Consider the following 26,111-nt stretch of genomic DNA (forward strand, 5'->3'; position numbering starts at 1 on the left):
CAGCTACTTTCCAGGGATCGTGTGGCCTGAGGCATGTTCCCAGGCTCCATATCTCACCCCACACTGCACAACTAAATCCAGGTCCTGACAGTTCAAAAACTTCGACAAACGCTTCAGAGATAACTGAGGCACTGAGCAGAGAGCGAGCTTAAGATGGGCATGCAGGCTGCAGCTGACTCAGAGCGGATACGCTGCAGAGGGGCTGTGTCTGTGCCCCTGCCTCGAGGGACCCTCTCCCTCACCCCAGGCACTCAAGGCGTTCACGCTAAGGATTAACTTATCTGTCAGCCAGGATGGGGATTTGCCAAGGGTCTTTCCAAGGCCAGGTGCCGTTTTAGGCACTGCGATGAGAGAGTCTATGAAGGAGACACCACAGTAGAGGTAGGAGTGTTCTGGAGGCAGAGAGAGGAAGACTACAATCTTAGAGACCAGCTTGGTCTATGTAGTGAATTCCCAGACTCTTCCTCAAACAAACAAACCCTTCACATATAAAACAAACAAACAAAATAATAAAAAAATCTAGACAGACCCTGTTTTGTTGTTGTTGTTGTTTTGAGACAGGGTTTTTCTTTGTGTAACAGCCCTGACTATTCTAGAACCCACACTGTAGACCAGGCTAGACTCAAATGTACAGAGATCCGCCTGCCTCTGCCTCCCAAGTGCTGGGATTAAAGGCGTGCGCCACCAACGCACAGCCAGTATCCTTAAACTATATACTTGGCACCATTTAACACAAGATATGTTTTAATTTTAATTTTTTTTATTTTTCATTTTTTGGTTTTTCAAGACAGGGTTTCTCTGTATTGTTTTGGAGGCTGTCCTGGACCTCGCTCTGTAGACCAGGCTGGCCTCGAACTCACAGAGATCCGCCCGCCTCTACCTTCCAAACAGTATTAAAATATAGGAAATTGAGGCTGTGGCTGCATCTTGACAGAACAAACATAAACTGCTTTTGTGCATTGCACAGGTTCTATCAGGGTTCCCTGCAGGACTGTGCTGGGCAGGGTTCCCTGCAGGAGTGTGCTGGGCAGGGTTCCCTGCAGGAGTGTGCTGGGCAGGGTTCCCTGCAGGAGTGTGCTGGGCAGGGTTCCGTGCAGGAGTGTGCTGGGCAGGGTTCCGTGCAGGAGTGTGCTGGGCAGATGCAGAGACAGGCACTTTAGGGTTTGCCTTCTTCGGCTTGGAATCTGTCCTCCTGTTATTGCTGACACAGAGACACCACAACTAAGGAGCAGCACTAACGATAGTTTAAACAAGCCTAGGCCATCTCCCCCACACCATAGCAATGGTACAGGACATTCACATGACGCTTGATGGGATCCACGACAAAGTAAGAGAATGTCTGCTCATGCTCTTTAGTTGAAGGGTAGCACACACCAGTAGAGTCCTGAAAAGACAAGCCTGGGTTATTCAGTGTTCAACTGCATTGAAGCCTTTGACTATCACACATTTTTCTGCCAAGTATCACGAAACACAGGCAGGTACAGTGGCACACATCTTTAATCCCAGGCCTTTGGGGGCTAAGGCAGAAGGACTGAGATTGAGGCCAGTCTGGAATGCACAGCAACATATCTGTCTCAATAAACAAAAGTCATGACACACGTATAAAACTTTTTGATAATAAATCGGCAATAAACTGTCAATAGTATTATTAACAGTACAAATCTATTATACACAAGCACCACAACTGAAACTCTTGCCCTTACGGAATGTTCAATCATATTCTTTTCATGATATTTTTGCTCTTTTGTTGTTCTTTGTTTAATTATGTACCCCAGGTTAGCCTCAAACTCACGGTAACCCTGCTTTGTGTGTGTACATGCGTGTGTGCATATGTGCCTGTGTGTGCGCGTGTGTGCGCGTGTGTGCACGTGTGTGAGTAGTGTGTTGTGTGTGTGCCTATGTGTGCGCATGTGTGGGCATGTGTGTTGTGTGTGTGCCTGTGTGTGCGCATGTGTGGGCACGTGTGTTGTGCGTGTGTGTGTGCCTGTGTGCCTGTGTGTGCGCGTGTGTGGGCGCGTGTGTTGTGTGTGTGTGTGTGTGTGTGTGTGTGTGTGTGTGCGCGTGCGCGTGTCTCCTTCCCTAAGCTGGTTTAGGTCAGGCTTCATCACAAAAGAGAGCAAATGAATACAACAGGCAGTGAGGCACTGCTGTGACATACGTGACCATGTTATTTTGGGGAGGACTGCGGAAGGAGTTTGGAGTTTTGGGCTGGGAAACTGTAGTGGGCTGTTCTGTGCGGGCTTGGAAGAGACACTGAGATCATCAGCCAGCGACCCTTCTTACAGCCTGTGCTTCTGCTCCTGGCTCCAGGTTCCCGCTCGGCCCTCCTGAAGCTACACCTGTCACGTTTGAATTTTATAGCATACTGAGCTTCCCATCTTTTCTCCCAGACATAGCAGTGTTTGGTTCCTAAGCCATGAGTACAGCAACTGCATTAGCAATGAGGAATCAAGAAGCCCAATACTCACGTAGGCCTTCACTTTAAAGACAGAAGAGGTAATTTGTATTTCCTTGGTTCGAGGATGCTTCCGAACACTAAGATGAGGAGAAGAGGCACATTTAAAATGTAACAAACCGGGAGGCCGAGAGATGGCTCTGTGGTTACGAGCACCCACTGCCCTGGCAGGGGACCTGGGTTCAGTGTGAGCACGTGACGGCTCACAAACACCCTTACCACCAGTTCCAGGGGATCTGACGTCCTCTTCTGGCTCCTTGGGCACCAGACGTGCATGTGGTATACATATGTACAAGATGTCCATATAGTAGTTTAAAAAGAGAGAGTGATTGCTGCTTTGGCAGAGGATCTGGCTTTGTAAACCTAGAGGAAGCAGGATTCGACCTCGAGGTGGGAAAGAGCTTTTCTGCAGTGTTTAAGATCTAGAGCTGTCTGTTTCAAATGCTCCAGTGAGCCCTTCCCACCACACACAGCAGTGAGACATTCCACAAGCTCCTGTGGCCGGGCACAGTGGCAGCGTGTGCACGCACGGCGTTCCTGAAAATGTTTTCTTTTTACCTGCTTTCTTTCCCACGGCACCAGCGGGCAGCTTTGCAGTCTTTTCTCCCCTCTCCAGGGACTGAGCACAGGACATGGGCTGGTAGAGCAAGGTCTTTCCCTGCAGAGCCATCTTGCTACTTCCATGTTCCTATGACCTTCCTTTCCTCCTTCTTCCTTCCTTCCTCCTTCCTCCTTTTTTCCTTCCTTCCTTCCTCCTTCCTTCCTTCTTCCTGCCTTCTTCCTTCCTTCCTCCTTCCTTCTTCCTTCCTGCCTCCTTCCTTCCTTCCTTCCTCCTTTCTTCCTTCCTTCCTGCCTCCTTCCTTCCTTCCTTCCTTCCTCCTTCCTTCCTTCTTCCTGCCTTCTTCCTTCCTTCCTCCTTCCTTCTTCCTTCCTGCCTCCTTCCTTCCTTCCTTCCTCCTTTCTTCCTTCCTTCCTGCCTCCTTCCTTCCTTCCTGCCTTCCTCCTTTTTTTTTAAAGATAATCTCACTATGGAGTCTAGGCTGTTTTGGAATCGGTATGTAGACCAGGCTAGTCTAGAACCTGAAGTGATCCTCATGCTTCTCCCTCTTCAGGGCTGGAATTATAGGCATGGCTCCTAATTCCTAACCTTGGAATTGGAATTATGTTGGTTTTTTTTTAAGATTTCCTTATTTATATTTTATTTGTCTGAATGTTTGCCTGTACGCATGTATGTACAGCACATGTATGTACAGCACATGTATGTAGTGCCCAAAGAAGCCAGAAAAGGGCATCAGATCCCTTGGAAGTGAAGTTGCAGGTGGTGGTAGTCAGCCACCATGTGGGTTCTGGGAACTGAACTGGACTCTCTGAAGGAACAGGAGGCTCTCTTCCGTGCTGATCTCTCTCCAGCTTCGAAAAGTTAGGAAGGCAGAAAGGAGGGCAGATTAGAGGAAGAGAGGGCTAAGGGAGGGGGAGAGGGGGGGCCTAATGGAATACTTAAAATTGAGAAAACGGGAGGTACCCTTGAACGAATTGGTACAGGAGACCACTTCCTGAACATAACACCAGTAGACAGACACTGAGATCGACAATTAATAAATGGGACCTCCTGAAAGTGAGAAGCTTCTGTAAGGCAAAGGACACAGTCAACAAAACAAAAATGCAGCCCACAGAATGGAAAAGATATTCACTAACCCCACATCTGACAGAGGGCTGATCTCCAAATTTTACAAAGAACTCAAGAAGCAAGTCTCCAAATCACCAAAGGATCCAATTAAAAAATGGGCTACAGACCTAAACAGAGAATTCTCAATAGAGGAGTCTAAAATGGCTGAGAGGCACTTGAGAAAGTGCTCAATATCCTTAGCCATCTGGGAAATGTAAATCAAAACAACTCTGAGATACCATCTTACTCCTGTCAGAATGGCTAAAATAAAAAACACTAATGACAGTTTATGCTGGAGAGGATGTGGAGAAAGGGAAACACTCCTTCACTGCTGGTGGGAGTGCAAACTCACACAGCCATTTTGGAAATCAGTATGGAGATTCCTCAGGAAAATGGAAACCAGTCTACCATAAGACCCAGCAATTCCACTCTTAGGCATATACCCAAAAAATGCCCATTCATACAACAAGGATGTCTGTTCCACTATGTTCATAGCTGCATTATTTGTAATAGCCAGAACCTAGAAGCAATCTAGATGCCCCTCAACTCAAGATTGGACAGAGAAAATGTGGTACATTTGCATAATGGAGAACTACTCAGAGGAAAAAAACAATGGAATCTTGAAATTCGCAGGTAAATGGATGGCACTAGAAGAAACCATCCTGAGTGAGGTAACCAAGTCACAAAAAGGCAAACATGGTATGTACTCACTCATATATGGATCTTAGACATGGATCAGAGGAGTGCCAGCCTTCAGTCTCACTGCCAGAGAGTCTGGGAAACAGGGAGGACCCTAAGAGATATGCATGGTACCCTAGAGAAGAGGAAGGGGCAAGGTCTCTGAGCTGATTGGGAGCATGGGGGAAGGGGACAGGGAGCTGGAGAAAAGAGAGGGGGAGAAGAGGAGGGGAGAGGAGAACATGCGGGAGCAGGAAGGTTGAGTCGGGGGAAGAATAGAGGAGAGCAGGATGAGGGATACCATAATAGAGGGAGTCATTATAGGTTTGAGGAGAGATCTGGCACTAGTGAGATCTCCAGAGATCTACAAGGATGACACCATCTGGCAAACTAAGCAATAGTGGAGAGGCTACCTTAAATGCCCTTCCCCGATAATGAGATTGATGACTACCTTATATGCCATCCTAGAGCCTCCATTCAGTGACAGACAGAAGCAGAGGCAGACACCCACAGCTAAACACTGAACTGAACTCCTGGAACCCAGTGGCTGAGAGGGAAGAGTGATGAGCAAAGGGGTCAAGACCGTGCTGGTGAAACCCATAGAGATAGCTGACCTGAACAAGGGGGAGCTCATGGACCCCAGACTCGTAGCTGGGAAACCGGCATAGGACTGATCCAGACCCCCTGAATGTGGGTGCCAGTGAGGAGGCCTGGGAAATCTGTGGGGCCTCTGGTAGTATATCAGTATTTATCCCTGGCATACAAAAGAACTTTGGGTGCCCGTCCCACAATGAGGCATGCTCTCTCAACCTGGACACATGGGGGAGGGCCTAGGCTGTGCCCTGGATGAAATGACAGACTCTGGAGATCCCCATGGAAGGCCTCACCCTCCCTGGTGAGCGGAGTGGGGGTTAAGGGGGCTGGAGGGACCGGTGGGGGTACAGGGGAGGAGGAGAGGGACAGGGAGCTAGGATTGACATATGAAGCAAGCTTGTTTCTATTATAAATAAATAAATTTAAAAAGAATACTTAAAATTAATGACATGTCTTTGGGATTAACTTGGAAGGGTAAAGATTACATCTAAATGAAAATTCTTCTGCGTCTTTAGAATAAAGGTTCTACACACACACACACACACACACACACACACACACACTGCCTGAGCAAACTCATAAGTCCTTTGGGGTCTCGTGTGCTCCTTTGGTATTTGAAAGGAGGAGAGTGGGGACAGGAACGAGATGGCGGTGCTAACACAGGGCTGGGTGGACAGAGTGAAGGACAGGACAGAGTGAAGGACAGAGTGAAGGAGTCTGAGGAGGAAAGAGAACAAATGCAGGACTGGGAACTGAGTCTGGGGGCCGGCGCTTCAGGGACCAGCACATGGGCGGTCGTCCTTCAATGCAGGACTGCCTGGGCCACAGCGAGTTAGGCCTAAGGCAGCTTGCTTTGCAGTGTAGGGCTGTCTCACAAGACAAGACACCAAACCACACAGAAACTGATAGTAACGCTAAAGACAGGCTGCTGCCTCAATGCTAGAAGCTTGCCTAGCCTTAAGAGTCTTGAGTTCAATACCAGTACGGGGGGGGGGGGGATTATCCCACGAACAAACAACAAACAAAATCGAAAATAAAAACAGTCACAAAATCCTTCTGGCCTGGAGAAGAGAGAGGCCTGAGGAGTTGCCAATGTGAACATGAGTGGCTCTGGGTGATTATACCAGGGCTAAACAAAAAAGAACTTTCTCCACTGTCTAGAGATGTACACACTGAGACCATTACCTCACCAGATCCTTGTAGATCAGCTTTGCTGTTTCCAGATACGGCTTAAGCATATCTTCATACTGGCAAAGAGAGCCTCCAAGACAGAGGTGCTTAAAAACACAGAACAGGAACTCTTCTCTTTCCTGAGGGCTGAAGACTTCATACTTTTCAGAGTCTTCCATGAGCAAAACCTAAGATGAGAAAAATCATTGTAGACAATGGGATATGTAATACAGGGTTATGATTTTAAGCTTTTGGAAGTTTTAACATACACTTAAAATGAGTACTTTTTGTGGTGCCAGGGATCACGCACAGAGTTGTGTTCTGACAGGTGCGCCCTCCACCATTAAATTAAACCCCCTGTCCAATCTCAGTCATGGCAGGTGCAGTGGTGCGTTCCGCAGCCAGCATTGGGAGACGGAAACATGAGGATCAGAAGATCAAGGTCATTCTAGACCACACAGTGAGTTCAAGGTCAGCCTGGGATACAGGAGGCTGTCTCAAACAACAACAACAAATAAACAAACAATGTTGGGGTTGGAGAGAGGGTTAGTTCCCACCTCCTGCAAAGGACCCAGACTCAGTTCCTACCACCCACATGGTGGTTCAAAACCATCTGTACCTCCAATGCCAGGGCATCCAGACATAGATACAGATAAAGCATCCATACACAAAAGATATACATTTAAAAAATCAAATTACTAATATATACCTTTAAAAAAACAAATTACTAATATATACCTTTTTAAAAAAAACAAATTACTAATATATATCTTTAAAAAAACAAATTACTAATATCTTTTTTTTAATTCTTGGGCAGGGTCTCTGGTATCCCACGCTGACCATGAAGCACGCAGATGAGGATGACCTCCAACCCCTGATCCTCCTGTTTCCTCCTCCCCAGCGCTAGGTTAGTAGGCATTCGCCATCATGCCGTGTTTGTGACGTGCTGAGGATCACCCCAAGGCTTTGTGCCCACTAGATTAAGTACTCTGTCAACTGTGCCCAAGCTCCATTTTTAGCTTAGTTTTGTCGGTTTTGCTTTTGAGATAGGATAGCCTGTAACTACGTAGGCCAGGCTGAGCACTAGGATTACAGGCAGGGGCCACTACTACCAGCTTCCCATGTATATTCTTAATATCCATTTGGTGTAAAGACTTCTACTGAAGACAGTAGCTAGTCACTACCTGTGAACGGCTGACACCGGGGCCAGGTGACTGTTGGGAGGAACTGTGCTGTGGCTGTGTAGTGTCAGTGCATGTCACCAGCGTCTGACTGACACACACAAGCCCACATGAAGTCCTCCACCCTGGTCAGACCGACTGGCTGCAGGTAACTTAGGTTTTAACCAGGCTTAAGGTTTTAGCATTTTTCATAAACTTCCAGTGTGAAATTATAAGATTCTGTACTTACTTTTCTCAGTTCATCTGAAATGAGAAACGGTTCACAGAAAGAATCAAAGCACTTGACAATGTGTCCACTTTCTCGTACAATATTTTCATCGTACAACCGCTGGAAAAATGACATGGAAAGTTGTGTGCACGGAACATTTACAGCTTCAATTTTTTTCACTTCAGTTCCTGAAAAAAAGATATTTTGTAAAGAATAACAATGCAAAGTGAAATGTAACGATTTTAGTTATTTCTAAACTTTGAAAAAGGATACATTTTCATTTTTTATTTATGTATATGTAGTGTTTGCCACATGTGTCCAGATACCCACAGAGGCCAGAGGGCAGCATCAGACACCTTGGGACATGGATTCAAATCCCACTCCTCTGTTTTTGTTTTTTGAGTCAAGGTCTTGGTCTGTAGTTCTGGCTGCCCTGGAACTCACTGTGTAAGATTGGGCAGGCCTCAAACTCGAAGGCAGTTGCCTTTCCTCAAGCCACCACACCTGGCTCCAGACCCAATTTTGTGTTATTTCTAAAATCAACCATTATGCATGGACTCTAAGAAAAAGCAAAATCTACCCCCAAAGTAGCTTCTGTGGTGCATGACCCCACCCCCAGCCCCAGACACACTACTAACACATTAAACTGAAATAAAGGTTAGAGGCTGGGGAGGTACTTGCTGCTCTTCTAGAATACCAGAGGTTGGATCTCCGCACCCTCCTCAAGTGGCTTACAACTACCTGTAACTCTAGCTCCAAGGACATTCAGTAGGTGCCTCACCCCAACACACAGACATAAATAAAAATAAATCTTTATTGATTTAGGGTTTTGGTCTTAATAAAATAAATCTTGTTTGTTTTTGTTTTTTGGTTTGTTTTTCAAGGCAGGGTTTCTCTGTGTAGCTTTGGAGGCTGTCCTGGAACTTGCTCGGTAGGCTAGGCTGGTCTCAAACTCACAGAGGTCTGCTTTCCTCTGCCTCCCGAGTGCTAGAATTAAAGGCGTGCGCCACCAACGCCCGGCTAATAAAATAAATTTTATAAAAATTTTAGAGCCAGGTTGGCATGTCTATAATGTCAGCATCCAGGAGAGTAAGAAGGAGGATCCACGAGTTTGAGAATGAGCTGGCCTGCATAGTAGGTTCTAAGCCACTATGGACTATAGGATGAAACTGGAGTTTAAAAACAGAAGCAAACTTATAAGAAAATCTTGCCGGGCGGTGGTGGTGCACGCCTTTAATCCCAGCACTCGGGAGGCAGAGGCAGGCAGATCTCTGTGAGTTCGAGGCCAGGCTGGACCGCCAGCTTCCAAAACAATACAGAGAAACCCTGTCTCGTAAAAACCAAAAATAAACAAACAAATAAAAAAATAATAAAAAATAAAAAGAAAATCTTGCTAGGTGAATATAAACTAGAGAAGTGGCTCTTAACCTTCCTAATGCTGTGACCCTTTATATAGTGCCTCACGTTGTGGTGACCCCAACCATAAAATCACTTTCATTGCTACTTCATATCTGTAGTTACGAATCATAAAATATCTGATAGAAAGGGTATCTGATATGCAACTCCTGTGAAATGGTCGTTCCACAACAAGGGTCTCGACCCACAGGTTGAAAATCACTGCACTAGAGATGCCTTAAAGTAAAATACTTTGTGTGTTTAGTAAGGGGTTTATATACGTGTGTGTGTGCGTGTGCGAGCAGTGTTATCGAGATAAGGTCTCACATAGCCTATGCTAACCCTGAAATCACTATGCAGCAGGATGAGCTTGACTTCTGATCCTCCTGGCTCTATGTCTCTGTGGTAGGGTTACAGTTCTCCGTGGTGTTGGGGACAGAACCCAGGCACGCACTCTGCTGAAATGCCTATGTCAAAATTGCCCAGAAAACTGCTCCTTGGCATTTTGGCAAAAATCAAGTGTAGAATTGCCAATGAAAGAATAGGATTTCTTCACATAATTTTGGATTTCCATAATGCTAAATGCTCTACACTTCACATTACACAAGTTTAGTGCTAGGCTTGACACCACATACCTATAAGGCTGGTACTTGAGAGGCTGAGGTGGACTAACATTCTTGGCCAGCTACAGGGTAGGCCTCAAGCTTCAAAGTGAAACCCTGTGTCAAAACAGGTGGGTGAAGGTTCGGTGGGGGTAGTCTGGAAAGATGGCTCTGTGGTTAAGAGCACAGACTGCTCATGCAGAGGTCTGTTCCCAGCACCCACAATAGATGGTCACAAGACCTGCACCTACACACACACACACACACACACACACACACACACACACACGCACGCACGCACGCACGCACGCACGCACGCCAAACCAAAACCAAAACACCAGTGGTTGGCACCATGGGTTAGTGAACAAAGCTGTGTGCTACCAATTCTGATGACCTACGTTCAGTCCACTGGACCCGCATGGTGGAAGGACAGAACCAACTCCTGCAAATTATCTTCACACCAAGTAAACATTACCAAGAAGCGGAGCTGTGCCGGCTCCCTATAACCCAATCACTTGAGCAAAGGCAGGAGGACAGACATACATAGCAAGTTCCAACCAGGGCTGCACATTAAGGCCTTGTTCCAAAAAAAAAAAAAAATCAGCCGGGTGTTGGTGGCGCACGCTTTTAATCCCAGCACTCCGGAGGCAGAGGCAGGTGGATCTCTGTGAGTTCGAGACCAGCCTGGACTACCAAGTGAGTTCCAGGACAGCCTCTAAAGCCACAGAGAAACCCTGTCTCGAAAAACCAAACCAAACCAAACAAAACAAAAAAAAACCATTAGAACTCAAACAATAATTTAATTATGGTCATTTGTAAAGTCTTTGAGGATGCCTTGAAAATATTTTCTCTTCATTACGAAGTCTCCTACGAGATCTCACTGACAGTGTGTACGACACAAAGTTTTCCCAGCCCAGGTAAACCTTAAGGCAATGCTTGTCCAGTTGCCACAGTTCAGAAGAGAAATGTGGGATAACCGAACCGAGGCTCAGCTGCTTCTTGGTTTTCCAGACAGGGTTTCTCTGTGTAACAGCTCTGGCTGTCCTAGAACTCACTCTGTAGACCCGGCTGGCCTTGAACTCACACAGATCCACCTGCCTCTGCCTCCCAAGCGCTGGGGTCAAAGTCATGCGCCACCACTGCCCTGTGAGTACAACATAAATTATACAGCCATAAAGATTAAGGGAAATACTTTTATTATCACCTCAATCAGTTTCCCCTTTCTTTTACCTACATACACAGTCTGGTATAGGAGACGATGTCCTTTTGTCTTCTGGCTACCTTTTGGTCTTAGGGGGTGCAGGCATTGGTACCTGAACTCAGGGTCCTGCACATGCTGCTGCTGAGTTCTGCCTACAGGCCCCACCGCTGTATTGTTAGCCTGAGAAATGCCAGGGCTTAAAAGTAATCCTGGCAATTGTTTGCACTTCCTGTTTTGACTGTCCACTAGGTCATGCTGGAACCTGTCACTGCACGTCATGATCCTGGACACAGGGACGAGAAGCCAGGAATGCTGTGTCTCAATGACTTCAAAGCTGTGCTCCTGAGAGAAACTCTTCTTGTTTCTGAGGCTCAGTCCTTTTAGGGAGCAGATAAAGCTAAAAGCCTACAGACTACGATGGGACGCTCTGGACACTCCTGAAGACCAAAGGGTAGTGCAGAGAGCTGACAGTTCCATAAAACTGGCTGGTGAGCACCACATGGGGAAGAGGTGTGTGTGTGTGTGTGTGTGTGTGTGTGTGTATGTGTGTGTGTGTGTGTGTGTGTGTGTGTGTACTGAGACAGTCTTTGTAAACCAGGATGGTCCTGAACTAGCAATGCCCTGCATCTACCCCACCCAGTGAAGGGACTACTGGTGTGCACCCCCACCTGGCTCGCATGCCATTTAATAAGTCTGCCTTACTAAATTAAATGCAAACCACTGAGTCTAAGTTGTGAAAATAGCACCTGCTATCGACGGATGTCTATCATCTCCAAGTACACAGGTCTAACCCGGTGTAACTGCATTCTGAGCTGGGGCAGCTGCAGAATAACTAAGAACAGATGAGGTCCTCGGAGGCCACTGGACTTCGGGCAGCACAACTCAGCCAATAGGATTTTTGTCCCTACTTCCCACATCCAGTTTCATCACATGCAAAACACTATCCATTCTACTTCAAAAGATTCCAAATTTGAACTCTTTCAGGTTCAAGGTTTCATGTATACTCAATACAGAGTAAGACTTGAGGTACAGTTCATTCTGGGGCAGAATTCCTCTCTATGTAGACCTGTTACATCAAATATATGCTTCTAAAATACATTGGAGGGCCAGGCAGTGGTGGTATACCCTTTAATCCCAGCACTCAGCAGGGAGAGGCAGGAGGATCTCTGAGTTCAAGGCCAGGCTGGTCCACAAACTGAGAAACCAAAAAAAAAATACACTGATGGGATGAACATGGGGCAGCCATTCCCCCAAAACCAGAGAAACAACTGTCAGAGACTATGTGTAGTTTCCCAGCAAGGCTAACAGAGAGGGTGCAGACTCCTCACACTCTTACACTCAAGGATAATGCTTTTTGCTTTATTATATTCTGCCTTCTGGACCCACTGGGACCGTGTCCCACAGATCCCTGCTGAGGAAGAGTCTTTTAGGCACCAGGTGAACCAACTGCTAAGGTTTCTAGGGTTGACCTGGCCCCAAGCTCTGTCTGTACTGGTGGCCCTGTCTCTGAGGATAAGCTTAGAGACTGTCTGGTCTGGGAAAATTATCTCTGAGTGACTGCCTTTAAAAAAGATCTGTTGTGGGGTATTTGTACATTGCGTGAAGGCGTATTGCCGTGATTGGTGTACTAAAGAGCTGAACGGCCAATGGCTAGGCAGGAGGCACAGATGGGACTTCTGAGAAGAGAGAGGAAGGGGAGGAATCTAGGTGTGGGAGAGAGATGAGAGGCAGTGAGGAGGCAGGGAGGAAGCAGGATGGACGGTATATGACAACGTAAATTAATAGAAATGGGTTAAGCTTTAAGAGCTAGTTAAAGACAAACCTAAGCTAAGGTCAAGCTTTCATAATTAATAAGTCTCCATGTCATTATTTGGGAGCTGGCTCGTGGGACAGACAACGACTCTTTACAAAGATGATTTTTTAAGATTGTGTTGTGTGCCTGTGAGTGTAGGTGCCTTCAGAGGCTAGATGTGTCAGAAACCCTGATCTGAAAGACCTAACATGGGTGCTGGGAACTGAGCTCCCGACTTCTGGAAGAGCAGCACAAGCTCTTAGCTGCTGAGCCATCTCTCCCGCCCTGATTCACCTTCTGGGTCTTTCCTTAACAAATAGCTCATGCTGGCAGCTGAGAAGCCCCATGACCCAGCCCCCAGGAGCTAGGAAGTCCAGGAGCCCTGTAGTGTCGGCCAGCAGCGCCTTCACTGATAACACCCGTTCTACTTTTGGTTTCTGCTGACGTGACTGATTAAATCCATGGGTCACGCCCTGATCTCTTTATCAGATGGTTTTCCTACCATACCCTTGGTGTTCTCTTCAGAACAGGGTTTCTTGTTTCTCAATAAGCAAGGTCATAAAACTTCAGGAGGTCCCCTTCCAGTCCCTTCTTGTTTAACAATGCCTCCTTCTCAGGCTGCAGACAGCTCACACGGTAGATGACCTCCTAGCATTCAAGAAGCCCTGGGTTCAATACCCAGCACTGCATAGAGTGGGTGTGGTGGCTCAGGCCTGTCACCACAGCACTCCAGAGGCTGAGGCAGGAGTAAGACAGAAACACAAAAACTGCTTTTTGTGGGGGGGAGGGGGTTCTAAATACTCCAAATGAAAACTGAAGGGAAGACTTCAGTATACCAGAAAAATAACAGCAAAACCTGAAGAAAACGAGAGGAGGGCAAGCCAAGCTGGTAAGAGTGCTGGCGACACACACAAGTCCTCCTCAAAAGACACGAGTGCTGGGCTGCAGAGAGGCTCGTGGCTAAGAGCACCTGCTGCTCTTCCAGATCTCAGCATCCGGTCAGGTGTCTCAGCGCCTGTGACTCTAGCCCCAGGGATCCAACACCCTTCTCTGGTCTCTGTGGGCATCTGTGTATAGACATGCATGTGCACATAAATAAAAATTAAACCTTAAGAAACAAACCCAAGTGGAGCGTTTCTAATTTCAGAGTTCTTCTACTGTCTCCCATCAAGCACACATGGCATTTCAGAAGCTTTACTCCAAACTTAGAATACGGTCTGCTGAGATGGCTCAGGGGGGAAAAGGAATCGATGGGGTCAGGACCCGAGTTCAATCCCTGGGACCTACATGGTGTGGAAGGAGAACCAACTTCTGCAAACTGTCATCTGACCTACTCTCTCTCTCTCTCTCTCTCTCTCTCTCTCTCTCTCTCTCTCTCTCTCTCTCTCTCTCTCTCTCTCACACACACACACACACACACACACACATGCAATTTTAAAATTCTACAGCAAAGGCTCAGGACACCTGGTAGAGAAGGTGGAAAGATGTCAGGGCTGGAGGATGGGGCAGAGCGCTGTGAATTGCTTCCCTCAGGACAGGACAGGACAGGACAGGACAGGACAGGACAGGACAGGGACAGGACTGCTGCACTCAACTCCCAACAGCTGTGGTCACCTGCACAGCACCGAGCTGGCTACAGTTTCCACAGGGATGGGGTGGGGGAGCTAACAAGGATCTGGCCTTAACAGAGGAGTTACTGGCACCCAGAAGTCCCCGGTGAGGGGGAGGGAAAAATCCTTCTTTTGGGGAGTGACAGCTGGGAAGTCACAGGTGCTTCAGGGGATGACTCAGACTCAACCTGGTCTACAGAGAGAGTTCCAGGACAGCCAGGGCATGGAGAAATGCTGTTTTGAAAACAAACAAAAAACCCAAAGTACATTAAAAAATTAAATCACCGTGGTAGTTTGAAAGAAAATGGCCCTCACAGGGAGTTATACTACTAGGAGGTATGGCCTTGTTGGAACAGGTATGATCCTCCTTGGAGGAAATGTGTCACTGTGGTGGAGGGCTTTGAGGTTTCATGTATACTCAAGTCACACTCAATGAGACAGACCACTTCCTGCTGCCTGTGTAAGATGCAGAACTCTCAGCTACCTCTCCAGAACATTTGCCTGCATGCCCACATATTCCCAGCCACCAAGCTGCCTGCCACGATAATGGACTAAGCCTCTGAACTGTAAGCTGCCACCTCCATTGAATGTCTTTCTTTATGAGAGATGCCATGGTCATGGTGTCTCTTCATAGCAATAGAAACCCTAACTAAGACAACCATGCAAAACAACAAAGAAACAAACGACCAAAAACCTCGAACAAAACTTAGGTCCAAGTCAGCACCTACTCTGCAAAGTCTGTGCAGAGATGGGGAGACTGCGCACACTCCAGTGAACCTCGTTTTCTTTTAAAAGACTGGCTGAAGTTACTGTGAACATTTCAAAGACTCTGGTTATTCTCTCTTGAAAAATCCAAGTTGGCAAGTGTATAAGCTTAGAAACGGAGTTTAATTTTGTACATCGTTTGCAGATCAGGCTCTACCAGCTTTCTGCTCTGCAAATTTGGCAGCAGTCCTTGGCCAAAAGCAATAAAATCTGACCTGCTGAGTCTAACAGGAACCTTTTTGTAATTTTGTTCTTGCCTAATACTCTCAAAAAGTTACTTTGTCTTACGGCTTCTTAGAATACCATGAAGACAGACTTTGTTTAACTAAGACCCCCTCTTAAACAAAACATCTAATTTCTAAGCAATTTGCATTCTCCCGTGCACACATTGGTATTACAGATCTTTTCCTAAGTGGAATGGTGTTACCTGTTCCATGGTTGAGACCTCAAACTTGAATTTAAAATATTTAAAATTTGTGTTGGTTTTCAAAACAGTCTTTGGGGGAGATGATGGTTCAGGTGGTAAAAGCGCTGGACACGCAAGTTTGATGGCCCAGTTTGCAAGAGCCAACCCCTGAAAGCTGGCTTCATACAGCATGCCTGCACACGTGCTCTCTCTCTCTCTCTCTCTCTCTCTCTCTCTCTCTCTCTCTCTCTCTCTCTCTCTCTCACTCACACACACACACACACTAAACAAATAAAATTTCCCAGGTATGTTTTAGTGTATTATTAAATTGTCACCCAGAGAAAGGTCCCCCTTTAAGAAGTCATTTCTCTATGATTTGTTATTATTATAAAAAAAATCCCAGGGCAGCCAATTCCCATGAAAACCTCATGCATGCCGCAGCTGTACCCTGCCCGCCCCCATCAGTGGGCCCTACCCTGAACCTTCCCCTATGGGTAGAACCAACCATCTCGCGTCTATGGAAAAATCTGTAGCACGCTCTCACAGTATTTCTCTCACTTACTCTTTGGAGGTTTTTAGTTGCATGACCGTGTGTCTATCATGAGGTGTGTGCATGTGTGTGAGGACAGCCCTGGACTCTGGGAGCTGGGGTCGGTGGCTGTGATGCTGGATGTGGGCACGGGACGTGAACTCAGTCTTCTGGAAGGGCAGTGTCTCTTCAGTGCTGAACTGAACCGTCTCTCCAGCCCTCTTTTTCTTTCCTTCTTCCCACCCCTCTCCCGTTTTATTCTTAATGTTCTCATTGTTACTTTAAGACAGGATCTCATATTGCCTGAGGTGGCCTCAGTTTGCCAAGCCACGGATCAGAGGGTAGTCTTAAACTTCTGATCCTCCTGTTTCTACCTCCCCAGTACTGGGATTACAGGTTGTGCTACTACACCTGGCTTTATGTGATTGTCTTAGTCAGGGGTTCTATCGCTGTGAAGAGACCACGACCACAGCAACTCATAAAGGAAGCCGTCTAAGTGTGGTGGCGGCTTACAGTGTCAGAGGCTCAGCCCATAGTCTTCGTGGCACTGGGAGTATGGCAGCGTGTGGGCAGACACTAGGAAGTGAACCATCTCACCAGGCATGGCTGGACCATACACGAGACCTCAAAGCCTGCCTCCACAGTGACACACTTCCTCCAATGAGACCACGCCTATTTCAACAAGGACACACCTCCTAGTTTGAGGTGTGGCCCTGAGGGCCATTTTCTTTCAAAACACCACAGTGATGCTGGAGACTGAACAACCCAGATCTCTGTGTATCACTCAACACACTGAGAGCTATCTCCAGAAAGCCTCACTTAAGGAACCATTGGATTCCACGAGCATCCTTTCCTCTTACGCATCTCAATGTGACTTGCATTTAGCAGAGGAAACAGAAGGTGTAGGATGTGTATTTTCAAACTACTAAGAGAAGATTGCTCTGATGTGCTGCACCGGTGAGAGCAAGAGATTTCCAGGACAGAAATCAGGGCAGGCCTGACACAGAGGGTCACACCTTGTCATGAAGGTCACAATTTGTATTCTAGTGACACAAATCACTAGTGATAATTGCTGTGGCAAATTTTTATTAAAACAGTTAACTTGGAAATATAAAAGTTAGTTTTCTTTACCTAATGTGGTCCACTGTCCAGGAGAATCTGAGAGTAACTGCAAATTTGGAATAACATTTGGGTCTCTGAAAAAAGCCTAAAATACAAATTGCAAGGGAACACGTTAGAAATTTTATTATAAATACAACTAACTTCTGAAACAAAGTTAACAAAACATCATTTAATCCAAAGTAAGAAGAGAAGCTCAGCTTTAATTACGATTACTGTTTTTGTTTTTTCCTCTAAAGTGCTGAGCATCAAACCCAGGACTTTGTCTACACTGAACAATTGCTCTACTCCTGAGTTATTTCCCCAGCTCTTGACTTTTTTGACAGGGTCTTATTATATAGCTCAGACTGGTTTTGAATTTGCTATGTAGCCCAAGTTTTCCTCAACCCTGTGTGCTAGGATCATAGGTATTAGCTAGTATGTCCAGCTTGAAGGACTTCGTATTTTCTCCTTTTGAGACAGGTCTCATGCATCCAGGCTGGCCTTGCACACACTTGTAACTCACTGTGTACCCAAGGATAACCCTGAACTCCTGAGGTCCCTGCTTGTATCTTTGAAGGGTTGGGTAAGATGTACAGACCATCAAATTGGCTAGAAGAACTTTATTGATTGTGGTCTGTCTGTCTGTCTGTCTGTCTGTCTGCCTCGGTTTTTCGAGACAGGGTTTCTCTGTGTAGCTTTGGAGCCTGTCCTGGCACTCGATCTGTAGACCAGGCTGGCTTTGAACTCACAGAGATCCACCTGCCTCTGCCTCCCAAGGCTGTGATTAAAGGTGTGAGCCACCACTGACTGGTTGGCTGAAAGAACTTTAAATCAAGAAAAAGTTAATGAATTTTTTAAAGAAACAAAAGAAATGGAACCAAGGGGCAGTGAGATGGTTCAGAGGACAAAACGGTACAAGCCTTATGATGCAAGTTCAACCCCAGGTTCCATGTGGAAGAAAAGAACTGACTCCCAAAGTTGTCTTTCAACTTCCACATGCGCACTGTAGTGTCAGCTCCCCATGCATGTGAACACACACATAAAACAATGTCCACATGTGCACTGTAGTGTCAGCTCCCCATGCATGTGAACACACACATAAAATAATGTCCACATGTGCACTGTAGTGGCAGCTCCCCATGCACGTGAACACACACACATAAAATAATGTCCACATGTGCACTGCAGTGTCAGCTCCCCATGCATGTGAACACACACACATAAAATAATGTCCACGTGTGCACTGTAGTGTCAGGTCCCCATGCACATGAACACACACACATAAAATAATGTCCACATGTGCACTGCAGTGTCAGCTCCCCATGCACATGAACACACACACATAAAATAATGTCCACATGTGCACTGTAGTGTCAGCTCCCCATGCACATGAACACACACACATAAAATAATGTCCACATGTGCACTGCAGTGTCAGCTCCCCATGCACGTGAACACACACACATAAAATAATGTCCACGTGTGCACTGTAGTGTCAGCTCCCCATGCACATGAACACACACACATAAAATAATGTCCACATGTGCACTGCAGTGTCAGCTCCCCATGCACATGAACACACACACATAAAATAATGTCCACATGTGCACTGTAGTGTCATCTCCCCATGCATGTGAACACACACATAAAATAATGTCCACATGTGCACTGCAGTGTCAGCTCCCCATGCACGTGAACACACACACATAAAATAATGTCCACATGTGCACTGCAGTGTCAGCTCCCCATGCATGTGAAAACACATAAAATAATGTCCACATGTGCACTGTAGTGTCAGCTCCCCATGCATGTGAACACACACACATAAAATAATGTCCACATGTGCACTGCAGTGTCAGCTCCCCATGCCCATGAACACAATCTCTGGAACTGGAGTTACAGGTGATTGTGAGCCACTGTGTGGGTCCTGAGACTGAACCTGGGTCTTCCACAATAACAGAAAGTGCTCTTAATGCTAAATCATTTTTCCAACCCCTGGAATGCTTTTTATAAAGGCCTTTTAAATAAGCCAACACAATTTTTGAAAATAAAATTATAACTATATCCATAAAAATGCATTAAAAACAGAAAGAACAGACAGGCTCTATGTGTAAGCAGTTTTGTGGCTTGTTACAGAACTGACATAATGGCATCAGAAGGACTTCCTGTGTGTCAGCTTCAGGAAAACTGATGCACTTTTCAGAAATAGCAGCTGACTCATAGATGAACTTGCAGTAACAAACACACCAGTATCAAAATGCATGTAAAGAGCTGGGCATTGGTGGTGAACGCCTTTAATCACAGCACTCGGGAGGCAGAGGCAGGAGGATCTCTGTGAGTTCGAGACCATCCTGGTCTACAAGAGCTAGTTCCAGGACAGCCTCCAAAGCCAAACCCTGTCTCGAAAAACCAAAAAAAAAATGCATGTAAAGATTAAATAAACTTGTTTGGAAACATGAAACAGGACACACACACACACACACACATACACACACACACACACATACACACACCCCTCTGCAATACATACACACCTGCACACACATATACATATCTTCACACACACACACACACACGCACACACACATATCTTCACACACACACAACCCTCTGCAATACACACACACCTGCACACACACATACATATCTTCACACACACACACACACACACACACACACACACTCACGCCTGCTACGGTTGGTCGGATACTGCCACAGGCCTGCGTTCTGCACTGAGATGTACAGAGGAGCATGCACAGACCTCCAGCAAACTCTGCAAAATAAAAGCTTGTCACTGCGTACATGGAAAACGCCTCATTATCTGGCACACACCACTAAGCTGCGGCTCTGAGTACTGTATGTTGATCTGACCGTGCTCTCTAGAGACCCTAAAGTGAGACTTTCCAGCCAACAAGCTTGAGGACAGCCACCTGGATGCACCTTCTGCCTGATGCTGACTGTGCCTAATGCTACATTTATTCTCATCATTTACTCTCCATCTCCTATGTGTGGAATCGGCTACTCCATCAACTACATCAGAAACCTGGGATTCGACCAACATGTTCCTCCCCCTATCTCACCATCTCCTTAGTCCTTAAGCTCCCTCATGAGTTCTTCTCGGAGTTATTTTTAGGGTCAGTCTAAAATGAGGACCTCACCAAACACTGTCCAGTAGGCAGCCATGCTCATCCCTACACCAATGCAGAACATGAACACTGTCTGGAGGTGTTATCCAATTTTGTTTCACTAATTCCAGACACAACTGTCAAACTGACACCAATGTTTTAATTAATTGTTCTTGGAAAACAGGGTTTCACTCCTGGTGTGGTGGCATGCACCTTTAATTCCATCAGGCAGGTTTCTGAGTTCAAGGACAGCTGAGTCTACAGAACAAGTTCCAGGACTGCCAGGGATACACAGAGAAACCCTGTAAGCAAGCAAACAAACAACAAAAAGCAAGCAAACCTTCCCACCCAAAAGAAAGAAAATAGGGTTTCACCACGTAGCCCAGGCTAGTCTTGAACTTAGACACTTCATGCCTCAGTCTCTGGGTGCTGGGAATCTAGACATAAGCTATCATGTTTGGTTTTAATTACCTTATTAAAGAGATACCTTTGGGCCAGGCCTGATGGTCAAGCCCTGATTGGACTACATTGATGGGGGAAGTTCGTCTGTGTCTATGTTGCCCTACTGGTTGATTAATAAAACACTGTTGGCCAATAGGGAAGCAAGATAGGTGGGACTAGGAGTCGAGGAGGATTCTGGGAAACAGAGGCACAGTCGGTCCCGATGTAGGACACCAGAGGAATAAGAGGTCTGGACCCTTTCTCCAGTAAGAGAAGACCATGTGGAAATACTCAGGTTAGCAGTTATGTGTTAGTAATTAAGTCAGAGCTAGCCGATAAGAAACCAAGCAAACAGCCAACAGCTTCATAATTAATACAGTGTCTCGTGTATTATTTGGGGGTTAAGACAGCTCGGGACCCAGGCAGCTGGCTGGAAGACTACACGTTACATCCCAGGCAGCTGGCTGGAAGACTACATGTTACACTGCATAACAAAATGAAAGCTGGCTCAGTGGTTAAGAGTGCATGTCACTCCAGCAGAGGACCTGAGTTTGACTCCCTGCACTCAAGCTGGCAGCTCGCAATACCTCCTGCAGCTCCAGCTGCAGAGAGGCCGAGTTCACAGGTGCTACCCGAACACATGCCCTCCACACACACATACACATGCATAATTAAAAATAATACATTTGTAAAAACTGTCTGGAGAGATGGCTCAGTGGTTATCTTTCTGCTCTTCCAAAGGACTGGGGTTCAATCCTCAGCAACCACATGGCAGCTCACAACTGTCTGTAACTCCAGGATCTGACACCCCTACACAGACATACATGCAGGCAAAACACCAATGCACATAAAATAAAATTAAAAAAAGAAGAACACTTGCTGCTCAGGTGTACTGAGGCTAGCCTCCGTGTAAGATGCTTCACAAAAAGCATGCAACTCAAACTTCAAGGGGCTCCACAACCTCTTCCATCCTTTGGCACAGGCAATGTGCATACACTCACAGAGAGCAGACACGCAGACACAAATGTACGTCTCGTCACTTTGGTTGTGAGCTTCAGTCTTTAACAGCTGAGCCATCTCTCCAACCCCACAAATAAATTTTTAAACATGCTTCTAAGAACTGTTCGTGCATTTCCTAGTGCCAGGGGTGGAACTCAGGTCTCCGTGTATGCTGAGCAAGCACTCTACCTTCGAGCCACTCCCTCAGATCCCCAATATTTGTTTGTTTGTTTTAAACAGGGTCCCTCTATGCAATCCTGGCTGTTCTGGAACTCACTACGTAGACCAGGCTGACCTTCAACTCACAGAGATCCAACTGCCTCTGCCTCCTGAGTGCTTTAATTAAAGGTGTGCGCCACCACACTGGGTCCCCAATATCTTAACTATGAGTCTTATTTCAGCTTTTGAGATGGCCGGGACCTTGAAGAGATTCTGATCCCCTTGTCTCCACCTCTCCACTGTTGGGATTATAGTCTATGTCACCTTGCTGGTTTATGTAGAGCTGGGGATACATGAAAAACCAGCACCCTACCAACCCAGTTACATCCTTAACACAAGAACTGTAAAACAAGAGAGAAATGATTGGGATTATAGAAAGAAATGTGTTGAGTTTTTATGGATGAATATTTAAGCTGTTGAACTTTACTGAGCAGCCAAAAAGAGAAGAGCGCCTTCTATCACCCTGCAGCAGGGGGCCCTTCCCTCTGTGCCCAGGACACCCTCTATAGCATTTATTAAAGCAAATACTTCAGTGTCCCATGGAGGCTAGTGTGCTGAAATTTTGTGTGCCTGACAAGCTGGGATAAAGAAAACATTAAACAAATATTTACTGAGTAAACAGGCATATTAAAAGTTACATATGAGCTGGGTGGTGGTGGTGCACTTCTTTTATCCCAGCACTTGGGAGGAAGAGACAGGCAGATCTCTGTGAGTCTGAGGTTAGCCTGGTCTACAGAGCTAGTTATAGGATAGTCAAGGCAATACAAAGAAACTCTGTCTCTAAAAACTGAAAAAAAAATAGAAAAATAAAAATGCTATATATGTAAACAAAAGTATCAAAGAAAAAAATTACAGGGGTAGTGACACACACCTTTAGTCCCAGCATTTGGGTAGGCAGATCTCTGAGTCTGAGGCCAGCCAGGGCAATACAGTAAATGAATAAAAAGAAAAAATGTACAGCATTTCAAATTCTGATATTAAAAAAATTGTTGAGTAGCTGAGTACCCCATGCTATGCCAAGTTGGAAAGACCCCAGAAAGACCACCAGGAGCTGACTCACCGATGCAAATGCACAAGGTTTAATGTTAGGTTACAAGACTCGGCAGGTACCCTGTCCAGCAAACTGGCCCTGCAGCTGCAGGAAAAGGGTGTCTGGCCTCAGTTGTAACGGGTTTATAAAGGAAAAAACCGAAAGCAGGGTGGTATGTGGCTTGCCTGTTCAGGATTGGGTAAGAGTAGGTGACCTTTGGATTCACTGACATGGGGGCTAGGGGAATTTCAAAATTGCTACTAATAGTTGCCCATGAGGACAGTTGTGGCAAGAAGATGTTATTTACCAAAAATTAGGCACTGCCTGACAACCGGGATGGGGTCACTTTGTCCCGGGTGGGCACAGTTTGGGTGCTCCTTGGAACTGTTTATGGTTCCTTGGCTGGAGCTGAATCAGCCTGTGCCACGCAGGAAATTTCTCAAAGTGGCTTTTTCTGAGGACGGAGCTAACTCCATCCTCCCCAGTTTACCTTGCTCCTACACCCAACACTGCCTGGATGGCCAGAATCCAGAAAACTGGATGACTCAGAGACCTCTGGTAGAACCAAGCAGTACTGACACATACATACATGCATATATGTATACAATAATGTCAATAAAGTGGTTCCTAACAATATTCTGCTATGCTCATAGACTGATGCGGAGCCCAGGTGACATCAGAGAGGCTTCCTCCAGCAGCTGATGGGAGCAGGTGCAGTTACCTACAGCCAAACTTTAGGTGGCTTAGGGAAGCCTGTGGGAGATGGGGAGGAAAGACTGTAGGCCCCAGAGGGATTGAGGACACCACAAGAAAACCCACAGAATCAACTAACCTGGGCTCACAGGGGCCACAGAGATGGCACCAACCACGGGGGAGCCTGGATGGGACTGATCTAGGCCCTCTTCATATATGGCACAGTCGTGTAGCTTTGACCTTGTGAGATCCTGCAGTGTGCTGGGGGAGGGGGGCTCCCTGACACTTTTGCCGGCTCTTGGGATCCCTTTCCTCCTACCAGGCTGCCTCCATCCAGCCTTGCTGTGAGGGCTTGTGTCTGGTCTTCCTGCATCTTGTTATGCTATGCTCAGTTGATACCCCTGGGAGGCCTGCTCCTTTCTGAAGAAAGTGGATCTTGGGAAGAGGGGAGGTTGTGGTGGGGGGAGAGGGAGGGGATACTGTGCTCAAGATGAGAGAAGAATGAGGAAAAAAATAGTTGAGGGCCAGTACTGGTTAATTATTAAGACCTAACCACGAAGAAATGAAGACAAGTCATAACAGTACCATTATACTACGACGGCATTATAATCCTATCACACTTAGAGAGAGATGGGCCAATTTAGCTAAAAATTCATGTCCTTCCTTCAACCTCAGAAAGAAGGTCACTGCATATGTTAATGTTATTCTGATGTAGGGATGGGTTTCTAACTCAGTACCGCTGGTGTCTTTAGGAGAGACCAAGTCATGGCGAGGACTATGGGAAGCTGGCCAGGTAGAGCCAGAGTAGGGGACTCTACAGGTGTCAGCAGAGGGAACCACTTTTGATCTTCAAAGTAAGGAGACAACCTCTCTTCACTACTGGAGGCGTGCAAGATGACCTATGTCATTTGCTGGCATTCCTGGGAAGGATCCAGAGCACTCTTCAAAGATCACCTTTTGATTCATTTCTATCTCTAGTTATTGAGAAGTTCCTAGCACACAGCGGGCCTTCAGAACGTGTCAGAGTAAATAAATCACAGCCCTCACAGCAAGGCTAGAGGCAAACAAACAAACAAAAAAAGAATACCCCTCACAATTTTCAGTCAGATCGGTAACACACGCCTGTGGGACTGTCTAAACGCATGACACACTTGTAAAGTTACATAAGAACAATCCCAAAGGTAGGTAAAAGGTACTACTTGCAAGGTGGTCAATGCTGGCGCTTGGAGGCAGAGGCAAGAGGACCCGGCGAGTGCCAGGCCAGCCTGGTCTACAGAATGAGACATTTTCTCAAAAGACCCCCCTAAGAAACAAAAGAAAATCCAACTCGCACTTTTTATTAGTCCATGAACTAATGGAGTGTCCCCAGCATCAGAGGAGACCCCTATACCGACCATGACGAAATCATCCTTCTGGTAGGGCTGGAACGTCTGGTCGAAGCTGAACGCCTGCGCCTGGATTCGGCCCAGCATGGACCTGGCAGAGAGGGAGCGTCAGTTGGAGTGTGCGAGCAGAGTGCGGAGCCCGCAGCGCAGAGCCCGGAGCGCGGGACCCGAACCCCGAGCCCGCCGCGTGGCCGCCCCCGCCCCGGGCGCCCCTCACCACTGGCGGAGCCGGCCGGTGACCTCCCGGCTGCTCAGCGATGAGAAGGTTCTCTGAGGCAGGAATCTGAAGTAGAAGCCGCCTGGACAGCCCGGCTCGCCAGCCGCCATTCTGCGTGCGGACCCAGGGAAGCAGTAGCCGTTTCCACGGAGACGCAGCAGCAGGAGCCTCGCCACGCTCAGGGGGCGGGGCGCCGCTCGGGGGGCGGGGCCTGGGAGAGGAGCGTTGGCCCCTTAGCTCAGCCCGCTTGACTTAATGCGGACTCTGGGCCTGGCTCGTAGGCGATGGAGAAAAGTTGCTGGTCGCTCTGTGTGACCCGAACTCTTAGTTACTCTGCACCGGCCAATGACCTAATAATACCAAAGCCTACAGTCTCAAGCCGACACTTTCCTAAGTGTAAAGATGCTTTGCAGGAAAAAAAAAAACATCTAATTAGGTTGGTTTGATTTGGAAGACAAAAGGATTGCTTAGGAGACTATTCAACTTCTCCTTTTGACGTTACATTTGTCTGTAGCTCAATCTTCTGGCAGGTTCCCCCCTCTCCAGTGTCTCTAGTGTGTGTCAGATTGACATAAAACTAGCCAGCACACAGACTGCAGGGGGAGCTGCCCAGCAGAAGGCGACATCTCTGGCTTAGGACAGACTTTAA

The 26,111-nt window shown here is 46.7% G+C and overlaps 1 protein-coding gene across 2 annotated transcripts; it reads right to left on the bottom strand.

Moving 5' to 3' along the window:
* Positions 1-761: 761 nt before the first annotated feature.
* Cfap300 (cilia and flagella associated protein 300) lies at positions 762-25,622 on the bottom strand. 2 transcript variants are annotated; one of them, XM_040734761.1, is made up of 7 exons: positions 25,463-25,622; positions 25,255-25,336; positions 17,384-17,459; positions 7,974-8,140; positions 6,579-6,751; positions 2,469-2,535; positions 762-1,384 (listed from the first exon to the last, which is right to left on the bottom strand). In XM_040734761.1, exons 1-7 carry the CDS (start codon positions 25,570-25,572, stop codon positions 1,256-1,258), a joined length of 804 nt encoding a protein of 267 aa, XP_040590695.1. In that variant the 5' UTR covers positions 25,573-25,622; the 3' UTR covers positions 762-1,255. The 2 variants fall into 2 exon arrangements, with proteins under 2 accessions (XP_040590695.1, XP_012973983.3); XM_013118529.3 differs by lacking the exon at positions 2,469-2,535 and having other exon boundaries at positions 1,297-1,384.
* Positions 25,623-26,111: the final 489 nt, after the last annotated feature.

The sequence above is a fragment of the Mesocricetus auratus genome, unplaced genomic scaffold, assembly GCF_017639785.1.
Source record: "Mesocricetus auratus isolate SY011 unplaced genomic scaffold, BCM_Maur_2.0 Super-Scaffold_100040, whole genome shotgun sequence".
In the NCBI taxonomy this organism is placed as follows: Eukaryota; Metazoa; Chordata; class Mammalia; order Rodentia; family Cricetidae; genus Mesocricetus; species Mesocricetus auratus.